Source organism: Lontra canadensis, unplaced genomic scaffold (genome assembly GCF_010015895.1).
Source record: "Lontra canadensis isolate GAN:19392208 unplaced genomic scaffold, GSC_riverotter_1.0 scaffold86, whole genome shotgun sequence".
Taxonomy (NCBI): Eukaryota; Metazoa; Chordata; class Mammalia; order Carnivora; family Mustelidae; genus Lontra; species Lontra canadensis.
The window spans coordinates 2,131,396-2,150,443 of record NW_022631080.1 but is presented as its reverse complement, the minus strand read 5'-3'; the positions used below and the strand labels follow the sequence as shown (position 1 = coordinate 2,150,443).

Here is a 19,048-nt window from a genome sequence, read left to right as displayed (position 1 = left end):
GTATGTAAGAATGTATCTATCCATCTATCCATTCTAGATATATATTTTTACCAAGAACAAGTATCTCTGTCAGCTAACTCTACTTTATTTTCTTTAAAACTTGACACATTTCAGTGTGTAATATTGTTTTTGGCGGTAAGTTTAGAAGCCACTCGCTTCTCAAATGTATCTGTAAAATTTTGCTCCCGGATGAAACAAAACAAAACAAAAGAGAATAGCATTTTCAAGGCACTGTAGACCAAGGGCTTGTAGACCTTGAAAGTAAAACCTTAATATCAACCCTCGAAATGCCAAGTGATTCCATGTTATATATGAGGTTCTTGACAGAATTATAATGCATGCATTCGTCTTCTTATTGGTAGAAATTGTTCCTTAAAGTTTCATAAAAAATGGCATGTTGTTTTGAGATTTATATGTACATTATGTGTAGTAAAGGTGTTTTTACATATTCATATTGTGTGTTGTCTTCTTTTTCCCCAGGAACTTTTAAGCAGAACAATTAGAGTAGAATTTCTGAGGAATAACCTGTAGTTACCTTTGTCAAAGCATATATATGGCTCAATTTTCAAAGCTGGCCATAGAAAGAGTGGTCGCCTTTTTTCACAGGTCTGTGTTTTCATCAGGTGAAACACCTAGGCATTGACAGAACTTGTCATAGACATGGCTATGTGGCTGTAGGGAGAGCAGGAATCCTGTTTTCAATCTTGGAAGCTTCAGGGATGCCCTCTTCCTGGAAACCAAGGTTCTTCTTTATCTTTCTTGACCTGGCTGAAATGCAAAGTTTGCAGGTGATCGAGGAATGCATGAGACCAACCCAATGTTGGTTCAATTAGCATCTGAAAACTAATGTCTGTCCCATCCTCTGATATTTTGGGGACAGTATTTCCTGGTCCCCATACTATAGGAGTTCCCAAAGTTATATGCGCCTGGGTCCCTGTTACTGCTTCTGTGTAGTACTGTCTTTTGGGAATATTTCTTTTCCGTGCTGGACTCAAAGATGCACAAGGGCTGGGGGCATGTCTATTGTTACTAGTGTATGCTCCAGCACTTAGCTCAGGTTTACTGGTGCTCAATAAACATCTGTCACTGATAAATTAGGACTTTCCAGAGAACCTGGGTGATGAAAGAGTTGTGAATGATTTCATGTGGAGGGATTGTAGGATTTCAACCAGAAAAAGAAAATATTTAGGGTCATGACAGAAGAAATAAAATATTTGAAAGATGCTCAGATGGGAGGAGGAAAAAGCCTTGGAAGCAGCATGATAATCTAGGAAGAACCATCCCTCTGGGGTTAGACAGCTCTGGGACAACATTTGGACTTTACCGTCTTCTAGTTTTGTTGCAAAGAGCCACATGTTCAACCTCTTTGTCTCATCCGTGAGATGAGTATATGAATGCTAACCCACAGCTATATTACAAAGATTGTAAGATCCACTCGTTTAGTGAAGTGTTTCTCATGAGTATTTGCTACCAAAATACTAGATGATATGAGTGGTTATTACTCTTTCTCAGTACAATTTCCAAGTAAAGAAAAAAAAAAGACACCAATATGTCACAGGTGTATTTTAACTCAGTTAAAATCCGATCTAACATCTGAGCCAGGCAGTAATGAAAATGGATCATTTTGAGGCAGTATCCAAATTGTATTTTGAGAGAAAGCATGTTCTAGGGGTACAGGATGGTGCACCCTCTACAATTATGTGATATAGCCAAGTACGGGAAACAGTTAAATTGTAAGGATCTATCCAGAACAAACTATAGGTGGTCTTTGTTTCTCTGTGTGTTTACTTCTCTCTCCTTCATAGAATCAGCATTCAAAAAGTTGAGTTAATTAGACCAATTAGATATCTAACTCAGGTTATTAAAAAACATACTTAAATAGATTTGACCTAATGATGATATATTTTCTTTTTGTTTTTTACTTGGAGGTTCTCTTTTCATCCTTCACCCTTGGCAAATGAAGAATTAGATACATTAAATATTCTTAAACATAGCTTTAAATTTTAAAAGGCATATTCATGGAAATGGATCACTGAAAGAGTGCTTTGTTTAATTGGGTATATTTCATATTTCAGTTTGGGAAGCAGCACATAGAGAACCTCTTCAGTGACCTACAGGATGGGAGACGCCTCCTAGACCTTCTGGAAGGCCTGACAGGGCAAAAACTGGTATGTGACTTATTTATAAGAAAGTTCACATTAACCTTAGGAGAATTTACTGAGAAACCAGAAACTAACTCAGTATAGTTGTTCAAGATCTAGTAAAATTCACTAATTTAATAATTCCTGATTTAACTAGCAATACAGGACATATTCCTGAATGAAACAATCTTGAAATATTATTTTTATTTGGGGATATTCTATCATACACAGAACTAGAAGGTAAAATTTTCAGTCACAAAATTTATGCTAATTAATAGATATTATTTGCTTATAATATTTGGCATCTTTGTTACTGAACGTTTTGTAAGGTTTTTATTCATCATGAGTTTTTAAGTTTAATTTCATTTTTACTGCGACAAGAACACTAAAGTGAAGATATGGAGAATGGGGTGTTGCTGGTCAACAGGTATAAAGTTTCAATTATACACAATGAATAAGTTCCACAACATTATTTCTATAGTTAATAATACAGAACTTCCTTGACTTACTATGGGGTTACATCTCTATAAATCCATTACAGATTAAAAATTCCCTATATTGACAATGCGTTTATAACACATAATCTACTGAACTTCATAGTTTAGCCTAGCCTACCTTAAACATGCTTAGAATGCTTACATTAGCCTATGGTTGGGCAAAACAATTTCACACGAAGTCTGTATTATAACAAAGTATTAACTATCTCCCATAATGTATTGAATAGTATACTGAAAGTGAAAAATGGAATGGTTGTAAGTATATTGGTCATCTACCCTCATGATCTCATGGCTGACTGTGGCTGACTGCCCCGTCCAGCATCATCAGAGTATAACACTGGATATTGCGAGCCTGGGAAAAGATCCAAATTCAAAATGTGAAGTATGGTTTTTGCTGAATGCATATCACTTTTGCACCATTATAAAGTCAAAAAGTCCTAAATCAAACATTCATGTCAGGGACCATCTGTACTTTATTGTGCCCTTAAAAATTTCTTGAGAGGTAGATCTCTTTTCAGAAGTCAATATGGCAGGCATCATAATGGTAGAATTTCTAAAACTCCACAACTGGATAAATGAGTTAATCTGCATATTGTAATGCAGTATGCAAATGTCAGTTTAGAGATTATAGGACGAGATGGGACTCTGGGGGTTGAGAGTGAGGGTTGGAGGACAAAAGATGATTGAGGTTTTGAGCTTCAGTGATGAAGGCAAGTTAAGGTAATGTTGACAGAAATGCTTTCCTTTAACCCTATTTGGCATTATATAATTATTCTATGCTCAAATCTCTTTTATACTTTCCTTAAATGTGTGGAAATTACCTCACTTAACTACCTTACTAAGAAGTCCTTATGCAATGTTGTTTCTCTTTCCTGGTCATGCAGTAATCCCCAACTGGGCTGTGGAATGAAGAGATGATAACCAAATAGCTTTTTTTGAGGAAAAGAAAATGCTATCATTTTTCTTGAGGAGTGGTTGATTCATGCTAAGAAAGTCCTATGACAAGGACAATTAACCCAAAGCACTTAAGTATATTATATCAATGCCTCACAGCCTATGCTCATTTAAAATATTCAAACTTGGAAGTGAAATATATAAATGTTTCATTTCTGGTAGATTGTCCTTCTCTGCTGGGCAGTAAACATTGTTTCATTTTGCTTTCAGCCAAAAGAAAAAGGATCCACAAGAGTTCACGCCCTAAACAATGTCAACAAGGCACTGCGAGTCTTGCAGAAAAATAATGTAAGTGGAGGCCTGGACAGAGTCTGGATACCATGAGACAGCATGCTTAATGTTTGAGTGAGGGCTTTGGCTCCCCCAAAGCAGGGAAAGCTTCTCAAGTTCTCTTGAGACTTAAATCAAGTAAACTTAAATCAAAGTAGTGATTTTTTGGAGTATGTATTCTTGTTCATGTGCATCTGTTGGTGGCTAAAATGATTCAGGAAATAAATGTATGCAGTCACGGGGGCAGGGAAGGGTATGACTCAGACCTGATAGGGCACTTGGAGTTGTTTTCAGATTTTACTTGCAGTTACATTTGGAGGATAGATTAAGTCCAGTGGCGAATCTTAGTTTTTTAAAGAAGTATTCTGTGCAACAAATGGCTTTTACTAGGCTGACTATTATTTTTTATGTATCAAGTATGCTCAGACATGATGATGATAAAATTTGTTTGAATTAAAGCAACATTTATTAGACATCACATCCAAGTATGAAAGTTACACAGAACAATCACTATTTCAACTCACAGAACTGCACATTTTTTTCCTATTGCTAGGTTTGATTTAGCTGAACTAGATGAAAATATATGTATGGCATTAGAAAGTCAACAATTATACCTAAATAAATATGATGATGAAAAGAGTTTGGTCTCCTTTGAGTGACTTTGAGATTCCTCCCCTCTGCCATGGTATTAGAGGAGCCCTCCTTTCTCACCAGCTTCCTACAACCTTTCTAATCGACCAATACATTTACCAGGCACTTAGTATCTTCCTAATTACATTGCATCTCTTCTTCAAGGATAAATTCAAATAAATTGCTCACATACTCTTACAATAACCATCATCAGTGATAGATGAGTCATGATGTGTACTTGGCTTTCCTGTATATGTTGTTCAGCTCCTCTGGTACAGAGAAGGCATCAGGTAGAAAATGATAGTGAAGGCTGTGCAGCATTTGGTTGATTTTATCAATTTAGGGTTATTGTCATATTTAATCTATGAAAAATTGCTTTATAGAAACATTACACCTTTTAAATTATTTTCTGAAGTGATTAACTGTTTATTTTCAAATTTTCAGGAAGAATTTCGAATTGCAGACAGAATAAGACGGTCTATAAAATGTTTGCCTCAATATTAGTCTGATAGATCCTTTTGAAAGATCAATATCACATAAATTAAGAATATTGTTTAAAGGGGCACCTGGGTGGCTCAGTTGGGTAAGCTGCTGGCTGCCTTTGGCTCAGGTCATGATCCCAGGGTGCTGGGATCGAGCCCTGCATCAGGCTCCCTGCTCAGCGAGAAACATGTTTCTCTCTCTCCCTCTGCCTGCAGCTTCCCTATTTGTGCTCTCTCTGTGTCAAATAAATGAATAAGACCTTTAAAAAAAGAGTATTGTTTAGAGATATTAGAATTTACGTGAAAAAAAAATCTTTTTCAGTTCCCACATTCCATTATAAAATATGAAAGCAAGGAAGACAGAAGAAAATTCAAAGAATTATTGGATTCAGTCTATTTGATGTAATTCATCTCTTTCCACCAAAAAAATACCATGTTAAGCAATAAGTTGTTGGATCTTTTTTTTAATAGTAGATTAATGTAGCCATAGATTTTGTTTGATAAGAGGTTTTAGGCCCCCACATACTGGTTGTTATGAATTTTTGGCTTTCCTGTATATGTTGTATTATTAATTTCACAGTTTTCAATATAAGACCAGAAGGAACTCTGGCAATAAAACAGAGAAGCCATAAAAGAAAATCTGTGACTTTGGGATAACCAAATTCTTCTTAGATGTGAAACCAAAAGCATGATTCAAAAAGAGAAAAATTAACTTGAACTTCATCAAAATTATGAGTTGTATGTTCTGGATATGAATCCTTCATTTATGCACTCCAAAGGTATTTTCTGCCTTTGAATTATATTTTTACTTAATGATAAAGCAAAATTCTTCATTCTGGTATAGGTCATTTTTCTAAATGTTCACATTATAATGTTGTGTCCTTTTAAAGAAATATTTGTCTGCCCAAAACCATTATGTTGTTATATTTTATTTTCTTCTATATAGGCTTCTTTGTTTTATCATTTGAATTTGAATCTATATTTACCTGGAATTTATTATTGAATTTGGCATGAGGAATGGGTTAAGATTCAGGTTCTTTTCTTTTTTTTCATTTGGAATCAAATTGTCACAACACCATTTATTAAAAAGAATGTTACTTACTCATTGCTCTCTAATACTAGGTATGTCATAAAAATTTCTCAATACAAATATTGTTCTGTTTTTGGACTTTAGTTCAGTTCCATTTTTCTCTTTTTTTATACATGCACAAATACCATGCCCTATGGATTACTGCAGTTTTATACATCCTTGTATCTGGTAAACTAGGTTCCCCTTTTTTTCTTGTTGTTTTCTTGGTTATACTGATCCATTGTATTTCTCTCTTTATTTTCCCATCATCTTTTAAATTTCCACATAAATCCTGTTTCGAATATGATCAATAATGAGTTAAATTTATAGATCAGTTTGGGAAGAATCGATACCTTTATACTATTGAGCATTCCAGATTTCTCCTATGATTTTCCTCTATAGTTTATTTATTTTTAATGATTTTAGGTTTTGCGGGGCACCTTGATGGCTCAGTTTGTTAAGTGACTGCCTTTGGCTCATTTCATGATCCTGGAGTCACAGGATCAAGTCCTGCATCCAGCTCCCTGCTCAGCAGGGAGTCTGCTTCTTCCTCTGACCCTCTCCCCTCTCGTGCTCTGTCTCTCACTCTCTCTCTCTCAAGTAAATAAAATCTTAATAAAAAGATAATTTTAGGTTTTGCAGAATGAGCAAAAAAATGGGCAGAAAATTTGAATAGGAACTTCACAAAAGAGGATGTTCAAAAATTAAAGAATAATGTAAAAAAATATTCAACCTCAGCAGTAAATATGGAAATTCAAGTTAAAAAATGCAATGAGAAACCAATACAAATTCATAAAAATGGCTGAAATTAGAAGGGCTAATAATGCTGAGGGTGAGGATTTGGAATAACTTGAACTCCTAACTGGTGGAAATGTAATTCAGACAACTATTAAAAGTTTGGCATTATATACTAAATGCAAAACTGCATAATTCTTATAACCCAAAAGTTTTGTATTGAGGGATATAATTGCCATTTCTATGCATGTATGTGTCTGTGTTGTGTGTGTGTATGTGTATGTGGAGAGAGAAAGAGAGAGAGAATGTTCATAGCAGCTTGATTTGTAGTAGCCCAAACTGGAAATGACTGTAGTATATTCACATGATAGCATATTATAAAGTGGTGAAAATAGACAAATGATAGCTATATGCAATACATGGGATGTCAATCCCTTGAAAGAGATTTGAGCCAGAGAAGTGAGACACAAAAGTATACCTATTATGATTTCTTTTAATTAGATTTCAAAAACAGGCAAAATTGTTCCATGGGTTTAAAGGTCAGAAGAGTGGTTACATTTTGGAAGGAGTGAAGCAGTAAAATACATGAGTGAATCTTCTCAGGTGTCAAAAATATTGCATATTTTGACCTGGTGCTTGTTACACAGGAGCATTTGCTCTGAGAAAAATTTTCAAGGTCTACACTCAAGTATACTTTCTCATGTATGTTTTACTTCAATTCCTGTTTTTAAAAAGGTTTAAAAAACAGAGGAACCTATAAAGGTAAAGTAAACCTAACCTTACAACCTCCCAAATGCCAAACAATGGCCTATTTATCAGTCTGACAATACACCCTGTATTTTCTCATGAAATTGTTTAATGAAATGTGATAAGTATACAAAATTAGAATGTGATTAATGCATTTTATAGGTCTTTTCTCAGATGGTCATATTTCTTTCTGAAAATACAAAACCTTGAGAACCTCCCATTGTTTGAGCAGCCAAAGACCCTGAAATGAGGGCTTTATAGAGGAGCCCTTAAAGAGCAGATTTCCACAATGCTCCCATCCAGCCAAGGGCCTTAATAGGGACTGGCATAAAATTGAAATCTTTGTATGAAAGGGTAGAATCTCAAGTAAAACATTTTCCAGTGGAAAGCAAAACCCAGAGTGAAATAACCTTTTACTTGAAGTAGCCCCAGGCTAAAAGACACAGAATATAAATGTTCAAAGGTAAATTTATTATCATTTTATACTTCTTGGTTATTTTATAACAGGAGAAAGTACAAAAGAAATGGAAAAGATTTCAAGGAAATGTGTTTATTAGTCTGATTATTACCATAAGGAGTAAACATACAATTAAATCAAAGAGAATGTTCAAGAGCAGGATTTTTTCCCCTTAAAGATGGGCTTAGGTATTCTATATTAGATGAATAAATGAGCCTAGGGCAGGATATCCATAAAATGGCATATTAAATAAAATAGTAGATAGGACTATTTCAAATTTCCTTTTAAAAATCACAGATTCCCAAATTTAGAATCAACTGTAGAAGGAAGGCCTTGATTGGAGATTTTGAGAAATCATACTTTAAACAATGTTAGTATATTTACATTCAGCACATTATTTATTGAATGTGTCTTATGTGTTCGATTGTATTCTAGGTGGTAGGAACACTGTAGTCAGTGATCAGAACAGACACAACCCTTTATGCCGTCACATACCAGGGGACATTATACATTTAGAATGTAGTGATAGCCAAATGAACGAATAAATCATAAACAGAATAGGAGGTATGGGAAGAACTCTCAGTTAAGCTGTGATACAGTTAAAGCCTGGAAAGAAGAGAGGGAGTGAGCCATGGGATTTTCTATAGGAAAATAGTCCAGGCAGAGGAACAGAAAGATCTTGATGAAAGAGAGAGAGAGAAAAAAAAAGAAGTTTGCAAATAGGACTCACAAGACAGACAAGACTGAATGTGGAGAAAACACAGGCGAGCAGGGGATCATAGAGGTAGCAGGGTGGGTTTCCTGCATATGTTGGCTTTCCTAGATATGTATTGTAATGATTAATTTCACAGTTTTCAATATAAGACCAGAAGGAATTCTGGCAATAAAACAGAAAAGCCATTAAAGAAGGGAAGACAAGAAGGGAGAAGGGAAAACATGGGAAGACATGGCTAGGCTTTGAACTTTGTGCTGAAGGAGATGGCAATGACTGAAACTTAAGGTGCTACTATATATTGAACTGCTAATAAAACACATTCTTTTAAGATTAGAGAAAAAGTTAAATAATAACACAGAAAAACTTAAAAGTATTTAAAAAGAGTACATTTTTATCCAGGAAAGTTACAATCAGTAATTAAAGTAGGATACAGGAGTACCTGGGCGGGCGCAGTCAGTTAAGCATCTGACTCTTGGTTTTGGCTCAGGTTATGATTTCTGGTCCCTGAGATGGAGCCCCAGGGTGGGATCTGCACTCTGCTTAAGATTCTCTCTCCCTCTTCCTCTGCCCCTCTCCCCCACTCTCTCTCCCTCTCTCCAAAATAAATATATCTTTGAAAAAATAAAATGAAACATTATACAACTTACTGCATAATAGAAATACTACTAAAACTACAAAGAAAATGTAATGAAAATAATTTTTTTAATATTATAAGCTGCTTTATTTTCCAAGGATTAGAACGTCTGTGCAATGCACGTGGGTGAAAAATCCCCTACTGATCGAATACTCTAGTTGGTTTGAAATGCTGCTGATAACAAAAATGACAGCTAAAGCAAATTATTAGCATAAGGTTAAAGCACAGGGCCTGGCAAATGCTGCCAGGGGCACTACATAAAAGGAATGTCTTTGAAGACCTTTTGTGGGGCCCTGTAGCCACCCCCTGAGATCTCTTGGACCCCTTGGGTGGAAGGGATCCTGTAAAGCTCTTTGCATCCATGTACTCCCCTCCCCATTTCTGTCTGGTTTTCTTCACCTTATCCTCCACCCTGACCATTTCATCGAATTCTCTTCTCATCTCCTCATTCCTCACATGCATATCGTATGGCCTTATATTCCTGGCGGCACAGAGCCAGCCCCTTGTTGGTTTTTCTTCTGGCCTTCCTGGGTATACCATCCACAGCTAGGCACTTTCCTGCAACCCTTGGCTCACTGGCTCACTTTCCCTCTTCCTTTTGCTTTCCCTCACTGCCTGGGTTTTCTTCTTTTGGCTTTGCCTTGCCCTCTGTCTTTCCCTCACTCACTGGCTTTCCATCTTCCGGTTTTGCCACACTCTCTGGCTTTTCCTTGTCCTTTAAATTTCCTCATTTCCTGCCTTTCCCTTGTGATTTGTCTTTCCCTCATTTTCTAACTTTTCCTTGTTTTCCAGAGTACAAGCTACTTCTGGTTTTCCCACATCCCATGGCTGTTCTTTGTACTCTTTCCTTGGTTCTCAGGCATTCCTTCATTTTCATTGCAGTTTTTCTGTGTTGAGGTTTCCTGCCCTACAGGGATTCTGGACACGTTCGCCCTCCTTTTGTAGCCCTGCAGAGTACTGCGGGGACCAGCACAGGCCTGTGCCTCCTGGGGCTCTACCATGTCCGAAGTCCCCTGGCCCCTCACAAGCCTCCCAAGCGGCTCAGGGAGCTGGAGTTGGTTCCGCCCCCAGCGACAGCAGTGGACTGGACCTCAGGCTCAGAAGTATATTTTTATTCAGTCTTTAATTTGCCATTGTCAGGTTAGAACACACTTAACAGAAAGAAAAAAAAAATACATATATATATAGAGAGAATACAGATAGCATAAACTGTAGATTTAATAACAATTTCCCTCCCATTGATAGCCCAAAGCACAGATGATTCTATAAAATATATGTGCATTATGTATAAACCTTCTGCCCCATAAAGTTGGATTTGCAGGAAAAGGAATAGTTCATAATTTAATTTAAATTTCCTAAATCCAAATCTGAGCTCCCAAACTGGCATTCAGAAAATTCTTTGTCATTATTAGGAATGCTCTTCCCTATCCCTAGGAATGGCCAGAGATCAGTAGACTGATGTGGTGCCTTTTATAGGCAGGAGAAAAGCCATTCATCTTCAGTCCACTGAAGTAGCCACTGATAGATTCACCACCGAAGTGCAAGTCTTCTGGTGAAACCAAGTGTCTCGTTAACAGTTCCGGTATAAAACAGAAAGCCCGCAAAGACAAAGCTGAAGAGATTGTAATGAAGGGAATAGATGCAGAAATGTGAAGAGAGTTAAAGGGACTAACAATGAATGGTGAAGCATGTAGGGACTAGCAAGAGTTAATAGCGTTTATTCCTAAACCTAAAGAGACAAAAGGGAGAGAACTGTTACCTTAAACTAGCGAAAGCTTCAACCTCGTGAGAGGGGCCACTGGCGAGCAGCTGTGATGTATGTATCTAAAAAATGAAGTTACTCCCAAATCTTGGCCTGCTGGGGGTAGTTGAGAGAAGATTGATACCTTGGTCTCTCTATTTGATTCTCCAGTATCCTGCCAACGCTACTCATTGCTCAAGCTCAACCAGAAGCCAGAGGGTGAGAGATCCTAGGTGATAAAGTCACTTTAAACTAGATGAGTCATCTAATACACAGAAGGGGTGAAGGACTGGGGAGGGGACAGAGAATAACCAACACTCCAAGTATTCTCTATTTTCTGGTCAGATGTGGACTTGAGAATGTCTGTACTGAGTCTTTATGTTGCCGAGGGTTGAACCTTGCTGGGAGTACCAGGAAGCCATTCAGTTTTCAAAGCATACCACCTCTATTTGCTGACAGAGAGCAGAGACGGTTTCTGGCTAAGTTTGGAAGCAGCTGATACCGTATCCTTTCCCATGCTTCTGGGGAACATCAGAGCCAGAAAAGGAAAACAGACTATGAGTTATTTCTTATTTCTGCTCTGCTGCACAAACTTACCAAAGGCATAGGAAAAGATAAATACATAAAAAAATTCCTGCCCTATGTACAAGTATGGATAATATATTATCATCACAGGATGCTGTAAGAGTGTCAAGTACTTAAAAAGAAGAGCTTATAAAGTATATACTCTGATGATAATAATGCAATACTAGAAATTAATAATACTTCTAAAAATTCAATTTGACTAATTTAAAATGTTTTGTATAAGGAATCAAGAGTATAAATCCACATTTGTGTAGGAAAAACATTCCATGAGAAATGACCTAGGTTTTATTCAGAGGTTCAATTTGTGTCTTTGCTTTAAATTTCATTAAAAAAAGATTAAATTAATTCAAGATTTCAACCATAAATGCTACAAAAAGAAAAAAATGCCCTAAGGAAAGTAGAAAATAAAAGATAAATGAAGAAATAAATAAGTCAGAAAGAGGAAACACTAGATAAATTTCAGAGCTAGTTCTTTGTAATAAAGTAATAAAATAGACTAATCTCATAAATTTAATCAGGAAAAGGAGGGGGAAAGCAAATATATGCAACATAAACACAGAAAGAGAATTTTAAACACAAGTTTAAGAGATATAGAAACCGAAAATGGAATCTACACAGAGCTATATGTTGATTATAAAAAAGCAATTAAATTAGAGTATATTCTATTTAAAATGATAAGTTATGAGAATTAACAAAATGGAATATGGACAACCTTAACCAGTAGCCAAGAGAAGTTAAGAAATCATAAAATTAAAGACCAATCTTTCACAAAGGATTCTGAGTCTAATGGCACCAGTGATAAGTTCATCCAAACTTTAAGAAATTGACAATTGCTGATAGAAAATCATTAGAGACTTAACAATTCTACAACTCTATCCACACACCTAAGTTTTTTTTTAAATAATTTGAAAAAAGTTAGCCCTCCCTTTTGTTAAAGGGGTGTTAGAAGCTTCCTTTAGAAAGGCTACTTTGTGGGAGTTTCAAAATCTTAGGTCAAGTCCATTTTGTTTTTTCCTTCCTTCTTAGGATGTTGTCTACTTTGGCCTATTTCTCTGCCATAAATGACCCATTTCCACACATTTCCTTGTTCTCAACTAGCAACTCAATTTGACTCCATGCCTCAGTTTCCTTTCCCTTCTCTGTCCTGATGCCTCATTTGCTATCCTCACTCAAATGGCACTCACAGCTTAGCTCTGTAGAGCTCTGATACCACATTTATGTTCTGATTTGCATTCTCTGTAGTGGCTGTTTTAGCATGAAGTTATTTCTGCTATCAATAATTTATTTTCAAAACGACTTATTGAGAATAAAGTACTTCCAAGTGCAGTGATACCTTTATTACAATATTTGCTGAGAGCAAAGCTCATTTGTAATAAAGCTGGCCATGGTTTAAAAAAGCAAACAAAAGAAAGTACAAAATCCTGTGAAATAGAGTCTGATTGTATCAAGTGGTTAAGCTTGTCTACACACCAGCTCAAGATATAAAATATAGCCACAGCTTGCTTTTCCTTGCTACTTGTTGAAGTTAGATAAAGCAAATCACAGGTAATGGAAACATCTCTCATATTGCTATTATACCATTCCTTTACCCTTCTCCACTTTTGTTTGTGACAGTCTCCACCAGACATTCTGAATTCAGTTCTGTGGGTCTTTAACCACATTTTCTCTCAAATGAAAAGAAACATTTGATGGGTCATTTTAATTTGTTTCTTGATAGATTTTTTACCCCCTTAGATATAAGTAAGTTCCAGTCAGTGAGTTTCCTCTACCAGAGATTTGATGTTTTCATCATTTTGTGTCAAATTGAATAATGAATGATATTTTTTCACTATTTTTTTTTGTTTTGTTTTATTTATTTTTTTTTAATTTTTTACTTCTTTTCAGCGCAACAGTATTCATTGTTTTTGTACCACACCCAGTGCTCCATGCAATCCATGCCCTCCCTAATACCCACCACCTGGTTCCCCCAACCTCCCACCCCCTGCCCCTTCAAAACCCTCAGATTGTTTTTCAGAGTCCATAGTCTCTCATGGTTCACCTCCCCTTCCACTTTCCCTCAACTCCCTTCTCCTCTACATCTCCCCTTGTCCTCCATGTTATTTGTTGTGCTCCACAAATAAATGAAACCATATGATAATTGACTCTCTCTGCTTGACTTATTTCACTCAGCATAATCTCTTCCAGTCCCGTCCATGTTGCTACAAAAGTTGGGTATTCATCCTTTCTGATGGAGGCATAATATTCCATAGTGTATATGGACCACATCTTCCTTATCCATTTGTCCGTTGAAGGGCATCTTGGTTCTTTCCACAGTTTTGGCAACCGTGGCCATTGCTGCTGTGAACATTGGGGTACAGATGGCCCTTCTTTTCACTACATCTGTATCTTTGGGATAAATACCCAGTAGTGTAATTGCAGGGTCATAGGGAAGCTCTATTTTTAATTTCTTGAGGAATCTCCACACTGTTCTCCAAAGTGGCTGCACCAACTTGCATTCCCACCAACAGTGTAAGAGGGTTCCCCTTTCTCCACATCTCTCCAACACATGTTTCCTGTCTTGCTAATTTTGGCCATTCTAAGTGGTGTAAGGTGGTATCTCAATGTGGTTTTAATTTGAATCTCCCTGATGGCTATTTTTTCATTGTTAAAGGAATTTAGCCATTAAAGATCTAGTAGGGAGATTTAACTGTCCGTGGTATTTCAAACTGCACTCTGCATATATTATGATATCTGTCTTCCATTAATTGGCTAATTCCAGTTTGTTTTCACTTCTTCCATCCCTAGATTTCCATGTGCTTTTTAAAATATTTTTTATTTATTTATTCAAGAAAGTGACAGAGAGAGAGCAGGGAGGAGCAGAGGGAGAGTGACAAGCAGGGACTCAATCTCAGGACCCTGAGATTGTGACCTTAGCCAAAACCAAGAGACACTTAACTGACTGAGCCACCCAGGCACCCCCAAGATTTCCATGTTTATATTTTATGGATCTCAGTACCTCTTTGAAGTCATAGAATACACTCCATCTTTATTTTAAATATTCATACAAGAAATGTAGTGTTGTAATACATCCTGTGCATACAGTATACCAGGACTTTTTGATTTAGTATGATTTAATATTAGCTGACACAGCTGTAGATCTCATACTTATGTTCCGTACACCATTCTCATCAACTGTCTATGACAAAGCGACAAATTCTTACCAAGTAACTTCAAATGTTCAAGCAGTATAAATGTGAAGTAGCACAAAACAAATAAGATCATTTTTATACATTTATAGCACAAATCCAAAGTGAGTATTTAAAAGCCTATGTTAAAAATTCAAATGTCAGCTATGTTCAAATATTCACTTAATCACATCATTGAAAATTGTCACTGAGTTAGAGTGAATGCTTATCAAATGTCACTGATCTGAAAATTGATATGGTATTCACTCTTCCTGGCATATGATCTTAGATGAAGAGGGTTCTAAAGTATTCTTTAAAGCTAGTATTTTATGTTCTTTAAGTATTCAGAGCCATATAATACATATTTTGGAGTGTGTCAGAACATAATATCTTTGACTGACTATAAACTGCCTCTATGTATTACTCATAAAATCCAGTGTTCAGATATAAATTCCAAATTTTTAAGTTAATTTATGTTAGACAAATATTAGTTCTTACACCAAATTTTCAATCCATGGAATAGGACTGTACTATGTCTGCACCTTATATTTATTCTGAGGATCCAGGAGAAGTCTATCCTTTAACCCTGTCACTAACTCCGGGATTTTTGCCAAATGATTCCATGACTTAGAGTCCACTTCATCATCTCCGAAATGTGAAATGTACTAATAGAAATGATTGTACATATTTCAGAATGTTCTTTTATAGAATATAGAAATTATATACAAACATATACTGTAATATTTAAATTCATCAATGGGAAATTACTACTCTTAAAAATGAATCTAATTCTCATTTAAAATAATTTCATAAGGTGAATTGGTTATATTCCCCCTGACCAGTGCATTTCTTGCCTCAAGGTAGAATAGTATTTTTTCTTGCATATTAAACTCAAAATTGAGGTAGCCATTTACTGAGATATTTTTGTGATAATAATAATATGGCTTCAAAATGTATTATAATTTAAAATTTCTTCTTATTATAATGAATGTTAGTCATGTAACTTGAAGGTTTTCGGGGTTACTATTGCCAAATTTTTTCCTTGAAATCAGTATACATGGTTCAAGGTTATAGGGTTCTGCTTTCATTAAAGTAACATTCTATACTGCTGGGTGTAAGATATATAATATTTATAAAAATTCAAGTTTGATAATATCACATTGAAAGTATATACATATTTTATTCTATGTTGTGAAATTATTACTGCGGACAGAGTTCATTTTCTCAATTGATGCCTTCTAGTATATAATATTCCATATAAGAAATTTTGCTGAGTTGAGCTGTAGGAGCTACTTGGCAAAAAAGTTCAGTCCTGTATTTTATGATCAATGAAACTGCCTGCATCGAAACCCCTACTTTGATATGTTTGTTTTAATTTTCTTTTACCCCTTTAATGTTTCTACTTTCTTTACATTATGGGGTTTTTAAAACTTAGCTGCTTCAAATCTTTATTGCCAAGAGGCAGTGTATAAGCAAGTAAAAACATAGTTCCATTAAAAAGAACTACCTTGTGACAAATGACTGTGATCATAAACACATCCAAATATAGAGAAATTTGAACTCACTTCAGTTGTCTTTAGGCAATTTGATATAAGTCCATTTTTTAGTCTGTCTCCATCTTTACCATTCAACATGTGGTGTAAGGAGATGGTGAAAAATATTTAACGAATGACTAAATATGTAAAACTTAATCATTGAAAGTAAGGATAGTGACTTCATAGCAAGTACTGTACCTAGAACTAAGTCTTAGGATGCAATGTAGGTCAAAATGTGCTTTTAAAAAGTGGGTATTAAGAAAGGCACGTGATGTGATGAGCACTGGGTGTTGCACACAAATAATGAATCAGTGAACACTACATCAAAAACTAGTGATGTAATATATGTTGGCTAATTGAACTTAATATAAAAGAAAAAAGAAAACAAAAAATGCATTAGCAAAAAGTAAATAAAATTGCATTTCAAAAGTTTCTGCCAATTTTCATACCATTAAAAAATAAAATAAAAAATAAAAGGTGTTTTCTAGTATAAACTTCCATATTTGTATAAAATTAAAAAAATACTCTTTGCAAGATAGAGATATGCGAGGGAATAAAGAGCCAAGTCCTCAAAAGCTAAGGCAGCCCACCCTTTATGTTGTGTATTTTGAACTATTCATCATCGAATTATGAAAGATTCAGTACATTCATCTCTTAATGGAAAAAATAGGTATGATTTATGTCTAGAAGTCTTAACATTTTACATAAATTTTAAACACAGTATAAAAGCACATGCTGCAAAAACAGCAAAACTACTTTGGTTTTCCTGCATTTTTGATCATTTAAATGCATTGTATTTGGAAGGATTACATAAATACTTGAGGAATTTCTCTTGAACTTAAAGAGAAGTCTCCTTAGCTTGACTGCATAATGGCAGATGTTTTATAAAAAGTGCTTCACACATTTTAAAAGCAAATCCTAGTTGTCTAGAATGTTGGAATGAAATTCTCAGTTACAAGAAATTTATTAGAGAGAAATGTATGGGTCCAAAAAGCCAAATAAATAGAAGGGAGAAGTATCTGAATGAGGTCTAAGTATCAGGAAGGATCTTTATATAATAAATTCCGATGCATGATTGTTTCTTAACTGTTAGTCACTGTTTAAGAATCTGGTTAAGGAAATCTACCCAAATTTTTAAAGATGACATTTCATGGTTCCTTTTGAACTCATGTCATTCTGTGTGAAGTCATAAGATTTAATTTGCATCATTTTTTAGTTAAACTCACATACTTAGACTGATGAGGAAAATGATGGCTTACCTTTGTCCCCTATCCCTTCCCGAATTCAAAAAAATATTCAGATTGTATTCTGCACATCAAGGAACTAAAGTGACTTCTTAGGATAAATCCTGAAATCTGAAAGGTGTTAAAGAACCACATCTTTTGAAACCCATGTAAGGGACCTCCTAGTTCTAACCTAATTTCGTTTGGCTGAATGACACAGAATGTGTTTTCATTAGTGCCTGTAGCTTTGAAATGTACTGTGCGATTGTCTAAAAAGGCAAGAAGTGGCTGATACCATTTTTTGGAAAGGTGATGGCTCCCATGTTGAATGAGCTATAACTCTACAAATTCCAAGTTAGAACTGCAAATGCTTAAATGATTCACAAACTAAAACTGGGAAAGTTTATCCATCTCCCTGCTCCCACAAAGTTTAAAAAGCGTGAAAAAATTCATTAAAACTTTATCATAGGAATAGCACTCCCTTGCTGTTATTCATCGTTTTTCTTCCTGCTCTGTCCTAAGAACTTCCATCTTCATTATTTGACTTGGCTATTGCGATTATTTTTATGTCAGATGTGCCTCTTTCTAAAGTCAATGTGTAGCATTTCACATTTGATGTGCTGTTCCTCTTTCTGTAAAGCTAATTAAAAATAATATAAACTGGCCCAGGTCAGTAATCGCTTTTCACTAAACCATCATATTTCAGATATGCTTTAAATCTTATGGTTTTCTTCAGTATTCTTAAATCTTAAATATATCAATATAATGTATATATAAATCCTTTTACTATAACCACCATGGGATATATAAATTTGAAAATGTTATTGACAATGCTAGATTGCATCTATGCCCTGAAGGAACCTGGTATAAAATAAAACCTGGGATAAAATGAACATTGCTTTCTTCACTAAACAGTGAAAGAGAATTTTTCCTCATAACCCAGTGGTTAACACACTAATTATATATATATGTATATATACAGATATATACATATATATGTATATTTTGCAGATGTTTAGTATCATGTTTACTTTTGTTTTTTATTTATCACGTTACTTTTATTTATTTTATTTAAAATCTATTAGTTTCGGAGGTAGAATTCAGTGATCATCAGTTGTATACAACACCCAGTGCTCATTCCATCACGTGTCCTCCTTAATGTCCATCATCCAGTTAAACCATCCCCCCACCTCCCCTCCAGCAGCCCTCAGTTTGTTTCCTGAGATTAAGAGTCTCTTATAGTTTGTCTCCCTCTCTGATTTTGTCTTATTTTATTTTTCCCTCCCTTTCCCTATGATCCTCTGTTTTGTTTCCCTAATTCCACATAGGAGTGAAATCATATGATATTTGTCTTTCTCTGATTGACTTATTTCTTTTAGCATAATACCCTCTAGTTCCATGCATGTCGTTGCAAATGATAATACTTCATTTTTTTTTTATGGCTGGGTAATATTCATACACACACACAC

General features: G+C 35.4%; 1 protein-coding gene across 4 annotated transcripts in view; it reads left to right on the top strand.

The window, feature by feature from the left end:
• DMD (dystrophin) overlaps nt 1-19,048 on the top strand; it is a 2,197,254-nt gene that overhangs the window by 509,280 nt on the left and 1,668,926 nt on the right. For all 4 annotated transcript variants that reach the window (XM_032883124.1, XM_032883125.1, XM_032883122.1 and 1 more), the window contains exons 3-4: nt 2,076-2,168; nt 3,803-3,880. In XM_032883124.1, the coding sequence (XP_032739015.1) occupies nt 2,076-2,168; nt 3,803-3,880 (171 nt within the window). The remainder of the gene's footprint in view (nt 1-2,075; nt 2,169-3,802; nt 3,881-19,048) is intronic.